The sequence below is a fragment of the Mauremys mutica genome, chromosome 4 (assembly GCF_020497125.1).
Source record: "Mauremys mutica isolate MM-2020 ecotype Southern chromosome 4, ASM2049712v1, whole genome shotgun sequence".
Lineage (NCBI taxonomy): Eukaryota > Metazoa > Chordata > Testudines > Geoemydidae > Mauremys > Mauremys mutica.
The window spans coordinates 150,689,649-150,695,731 of NC_059075.1; the positions used below are offsets into that span (position 1 = coordinate 150,689,649).

At 50.9% G+C, this 6,083-nt stretch overlaps 1 protein-coding gene across 1 annotated transcript; it reads left to right on the forward strand.

Moving 5' to 3' along the window:
* Positions 1-211: 211 nt before the first annotated feature.
* Positions 212-2,657, forward strand: LOC123368337 (zinc finger protein 436-like). The gene is made up of 3 exons (XM_045013084.1): positions 212-223; positions 561-675; positions 1,146-2,657. Exons 2-3 carry the CDS (start codon positions 597-599, stop codon positions 2,291-2,293), a joined length of 1,227 nt encoding a protein of 408 aa, XP_044869019.1. The 5' UTR covers positions 212-223; positions 561-596; the 3' UTR covers positions 2,294-2,657.
* The last annotated feature ends 3,426 nt before the right edge of the window (positions 2,658-6,083 follow it).

The window sequence follows — 6,083 nt, forward strand, 5'->3', positions numbered from 1 at the left end:
CGGTGCTGGGACATGCACTGAAGGAGCCTTAGGGGTTAAAACCACCAATTTCTTAGTCCCTCCCCCTCCCAGGCGGGGCCATAAGCGGGGCTGCAAATAGCGCAGGGACCTTCCTGTCCGAGCGCTCCCGACTCCGGCTCCCTGCGTGTCTCGGGGTCAGTCCCCGCCTGCAGCCCCCGGTTCCGGAGGGGATCGGCCCGGCCCGGCCCGGCCCGGCCCGGCGGTGAGCGGGGCACCGGGGAGGCGCGGAGACGCGCAGCCGGAGGAAGCTTTCGGGGCAGGGAGAGAAGCAGCAGCAGCAGCAGCAGCAGCGGCAGGAAATCGCTGCCCGGAGAAATGGCTGCAGAGGGGAGGGGATCCGAGCCCGACCTGCCCTTGGGGCCGGAGAGACCCCCCAGCTCCGGGGCAGCACGGGGGGGAGGTTGTGAAGCGGGGCCCCGCAGTGCCCCCCCAGCCCAGCCAGCTCCGGGGGAAGCCCGGGGTGGGAGTTTTGGGGTGGCTCTTTGAAGGGTTTAATGGTAATTTATCAAACCAGGACTTCCCTCTTTCCTCCCTTGCAGGCAGGATTCCTGGTCCCTGACTCTGGGATCTCCGGGATGGAGCGCGGGGACGAGCCGTGTGCCCGGGATCTCCAGGGTGCTGAGGAAAGGGAGCCCCTGGCCGTCACTTGCACAGGTGACAAAGGAGTGAGGCTGGCTTGGGGACCCTCCACGAATTAGCAGCCAGCACCCCAGGGTGCCATGCTAGAGCCACAGATGGGGAAGGCCAGAAGGGGCCATTCTGGTCAGCTAGTCTGACGTCCTGCCAAACCCAGGCCAGAGAACAGCACCTCAGACCCGTAGGGCTGGTGTCTGTGAGCCACAAATCCGGGGGAGCCTTGAAGTAGTGAAACTGGCATCAAATTACATAGGTTAGTTTGGCAATTCAGGGGAGTGAAGGGATCCCAGCAAAGCCTCCTGGAGCCCTCCTGGTTCTGTCTGGTCTTGCTCAGTATCATCTCTCATAGGTCCCTGTCCTCCACATGTAACTCCTGGCTCCAACCTCTGGTAGAAGCCCTCCCCTTCCCCAGCCTTTCTCTTGAGGGCTTTGAGGAGGGGCTGGTTCTGCTGAGGAAGAGCCTGGTATGGATTCTCTCTGTTTCCCAGCATGTGCAGGAGCGGAGGAGAATCCCCAGCAGGAAGAGTGTGTGGGAGCGGACCCACACGGGATGCCTCAGAGCCCCGAGTGGAGAGATGCTGGCCGGCCAGAATGGCAGCAGGGAGACCCCGTGGAGGAGAGACCTGATGAGTGTGAAGCATATGGGATCCCTGAAAACATCATTATTCTGGAAACCACCTACATGGGAGAGAGACCCTATAAATGCCTGGTCTGTGGGAAATCCTTCAGCCAGAGCTCCCACCTTGTCCAGCACCAGCGGATCCACACGGGGGAGCGACCCTACAACTGCCCCGACTGCGGGAAGAGCTTCAGCCAGAGCTCCCACCTCGCCCAGCACCAGCGCATCCACACCGGGGAGCGGCCCTACCAGTGCGTTGAATGCGGGAAGAGCTTCAACCGCAGCCACACGCTGGCCAAGCACGTCCGCACCCACATGGGCTCGCAGCCCTACATCTGCCCTGAGTGCGGGAAGAGCTTCAGCCTCAGCTCCCTCCCTCAGCACCTGCGATCCCACTTGCCAGGGAAGCTCTACACCTGCTCCGATTGTGGGAAGGGCTTCAGCAGCAGCTCCAACCTGGCCCAGCACCAGCGCACCCACACGGGCGAGCGGCCCTACAAATGCTCGGACTGCGGGAAAGGCTTCAGCCAGAGCTCCAACCTGGTGAAGCACCAGCGCACCCACACGGGGGAGAAGCCCTACAAGTGCACCGAGTGCGGGAAGTGCTTCACCCAGAGCTCCACCCTCATCCAGCACAGGCGGATCCACCGGGGCGAGCGCCCCTACAAGTGTCCCGAGTGCGGGAAGAGCTTTGGCCTCAACTCGTCGCTGGGGAAGCACCTGCGCATCCACACCGGGGAGCGGCCCTATGAGTGCACGGAGTGCGGGAAGAGCTTCAACCTGAGCGCCAACCTCATCCAGCACCAGAGGATCCATCGAGGAGAGCGGCCCTACAAATGCCCTGAGTGTGGGAAGTGCTTCAATCTGAAGTCCACTCTGGTCAAACACCTGCGCACCCACACAGGAGAGAGACCCTATAAATGCACCCAGTGTGGGAGGAGTTTCATCGACAGCTCCAAGCTCAGCAAACATGCCAGGACCCACGCGGCAGAGAAGTCTCCCCAGGAGGTGCAGTAAGATCCTGCGTAGCTCTGTCTTGGCCCTGGCGTGACGGCTGCTGGAATAGTGGTGCTAATTCTGGTGCCCACAGTTCAAGAAGGATGTTGATAAATTGGAGAGGCGTCGGAGAAGAAGGATTATGAGGGGTCACTAGAATGATGAAAGGATTGGAAAACCTGCCTTATAATGGTAGACTGAAGGAGCTCAATCTATTTAGCTTAACAAGGAGCAGGTTAAGGGGTGACTTGGTTACAGTCTAGAAGTATCTCCATGGGGAACAAATCACTCTTCAGTCTAGCAGCGAAAGGTCCGACTCGATCCAATGGCTGGAAGTTGAAGCTAGACAAATTCTGACTAGAAACAAGGCACAATTTTTTAACACTGAGGGTAATTAGCCATTGGAACAATTTGTCAAGTGTCATGGTGGATTCTCCATCACCAGCACATTTAAAATGATGTTTTTCTAAAAGATCTGCTCTAGTTCAAACAGGGATTAATTCAGGGAAGTTCTTTGGCCTATGAGACACAGGAGGTCAGACTAGATGATCACAATGGTTCCTTCTAGCCTTGGGATCTAGGACTCTGTAATGGACAATGTTTCCCCATGTCAAGGCCAGAAATTAGATGCCCCAAATGAATCTATGGCTCTGAGTTGCCCTGTGTAGAATAATAGATTTCAAAGCCAGAAGAGACCATTAGATCATTCTAGTCTGACCTCCTGTATAACACAGACCAGAAAAACCTCATCCAGTGTTTCTTGCATCCAGCCAAGAAGCTCATAGTTCCACTTGAATGTGGCCAAGATTTTTCAAAAGCGACTAGTGATTTTTTTTTTTTTGGTTGATCAGCTTGAGACCCCTCTTACAGGGGGCTGGTTTTCAAAAGATGCCGAGTGCCTGCCCTCTGAAAACCAGCCCCTTTAATATGTCTCCAAGAAACTTAGAACTGGAAGGGCCCTCCTGGATCACTGAGACTTACTCAGATCCATCTTCAAACCAGTTAGGGTGTTTGCTTCTAGTGGGAGGCTGTTCCACAACCTCCCTCCTCTAATGGTCAGGAACCTTCTCATTTCCAGCCTACATTGATTCCTGGCCAGTTTGTCCCCATCTGTTCTTGTGCCAACATTGTCCTTTAGCTTCAATAGCTCTTCTCACTCCCTGGTGTTTTCCCCACGGTATATTTAGAGAAAGCAGTCAGATCCCCTCTCAGCCTACATATTAGGTAGGCTTGGAAGGGTTAGCTGTTTATTTGTAAATGTCAATTTCACCACACTCAGAAACCATCAATAAAATATTTCTATCAATAGTAATTGAAATTTACAAATAGGCAAAGTAAGAAAAATGCTGCTTGGGAATTTATTAGAGTCAAAATCCAGTGATTTAGATTATTGAATTGGGCTTGTTACAAATGGACTGACGAATGAATGGTAAAACCAGGAATGATTTGTTGATTTAAGGATATATACTTTGTATATTGTGATGTGATGTTGACAATTTGTGTTTTAATGGTTTATAAAACTTTAACTTTTTGAATCTCAGTAGCTTTTGTCATTAAATAATTGTCTGACACCCCCCAATATTTTCCGTACAACTGAGAAAATTTAAATAGCTAATTTCAAATAATGCTTAAAAATAGGGCTGTTGAGCGATTAAAAAAATTAATTGTGATCACACAAATAAAAATAATAATGCTGTTAATAGAATATTATTTATATAAATATTTGTGGATGTTTTCCACATTTTCAAATATTGATTTCAATTACACCACAACAACGTATACAGTGCTCACTTTGTATTTATTTATTATAAATATTTGCACTGTAAAAATAATAGTATTTTTCAGTTCACTTAATACGAGTACTGTAGTGCAATCTTTATCATGAAAGTTGAGCTTAAAAATGTAGAATGAGGTACAAAAAAGCCGCACTCAAAAACAAAACAATATAAAACTTCAGCGCCTACAAGTCTTCTCAGTCCTACTTATTGTTCAGACAAACAAATTTGTTTACATTTGCAGGAGATAATACTGCCCTCTTCTTGTTTACAATGTCACCTGAAAGTGAGAACAGGCACTGTTGTAGCCAGTGTTGCAAGATATTTATGTGCCAGGTGTGCTAAAGATTCATATGTCCCTTCATGCTTCAACCACCATTCCAGAGGACATGCATTCATGCTGATGACGAGTTCTGCTTGATAATTATTGTAGACAGGCCAGACTCACCCCTGTGGCCTCCTGCTAGTTGTCCTTGGGAATTAGGTCATTCCAGCATCCGGAGCGCCCTCTGCAGGCCGGTGATCCACCTGTCCTCTTGGCCCCCATGTCCCTCCCTGGACCCCAGAGCCCTTTTAACTGGGGTGCTGCCCCAGAGTTCAGAAGTTCCTCTGCAGAGTTTACCTCCCAGCCTGGGTGGAAGTGGGGGAATGTATGAGGGGAGGGACATCTCACATGCTCCGCTGCTCAGGTTGACGCACACCTCTCTGTGGGGGGTTCGGCCGCAGTCTTCACTGCCAGCTGTGTCTCTCCGCCAGCCGCCCTGCTAGCCGCTCCACTCACCTCTCCACTATCTGCTCCTCTCCGCTAGCCATCCTGGTAGCCACTCCTCTCCGCTAGCCACTCACAAACTTGTCTTCAGCCCTCCCCCCGCCCCAACACAACTCTCGGCAATCTCAGATCTTTAGTGACTTCAGCTCTCAATGATTTTAGCTGGTATTAGGTAGGGGAGCCTCAGTGCCAGGGCACCCGTAGCCCAAAGTAGGTCTAATGCGTAAACCCAGGCATCAGTGTTTTTAGCTCTGTAGCACATAGCAAGACTCCTAATGGGGTCAAAATTAGCTCTGTTATTGCATACCGGAGAGGCAAAAACCTGGTGTTTCATGCTCTCCAAAAACACTCATGCTACTGGGGACAAGTACCTATCCCCAGCCTCTCTCAATTCACTGGTGTTTGGACCCATGTCCCTTGCCTGCCTCCGTAAAATGCCAAGTATAGTTCTTCTGTCCTTGATTCACATAACCAGGATAAAAACATTTTATTACTCCTGCCCCAATAACAAAGGGACTGGGGATCCCACAGCAGGCAAAGTGATCATTTGTGCAAGTGTCCATCATGCTAGGCAGGGTGCGTGTGCCCGTGCAAACAAGATCAGCCCCTGAAGTCCTTTTCCACAGCTCGCCACCAGATGTCAGGGGAGAGCTCATTCTGACTCTGCATACAATTAAATATTTCTTCCCCATGTGGATACTTATAGGTTGGGATCAAGTCACCCCTCAACCTTCTCTTTGTTAAACTGAATAGATTGAGCTTCTTGAGTCTATCATTTCAATCATTCTTGTGCCTTTTTTCTGTCCGCTCTGCAACTGATCAATATCCTTCTTGAATTTTGGGTACCAGAACTAGACACACTGTTCCAGCAGAGGTCACAGCAGTGCTCAAATATAGGGGTGAAATAACCTCTCTACTTCTACTTGAGGTGTTCCTGTATATATGAATTGGCATAGGTTCCATCCCAGAGCCATCCCACACGGTCTGATAAGAGTCCAGATGATGTGTGCGATGGGCAGGAACCCTCAGCTTGCCACAGCCCAGAGGGACTCTCTGGGGCTCACCAGCTCATCAAGCAGTTCCAGATGTTCAGCCCATGCAACACTCCCCAGCTGCTCCAGATGTTCTACAGGTGACATCATTCCTCAGCCCTCTCCAGATGTTCAGAACATGTAATAATATCTTTTCCCCTCCCCCAGTCCCTTCAGATGTTCAGGACATGTGGCATTACCCCTGAGCCACCCTCTCTTCCTTCTTCTCTGGCCAT

Coding starts and splice junctions, on each gene's coding strand:
- LOC123368337 (XM_045013084.1), top strand. CDS start 597: ATGGAGCGCGGGGACGAGCCGTGTGCCCGGGATCTCCAGGGTGCTGAG. Junction 676..1,145: donor CCTGGCCGTCACTTGCACAG/GTGACAAAGGAG, acceptor TCTGTTTCCCAG/CATGTGCAGGAGCGGAGGAG.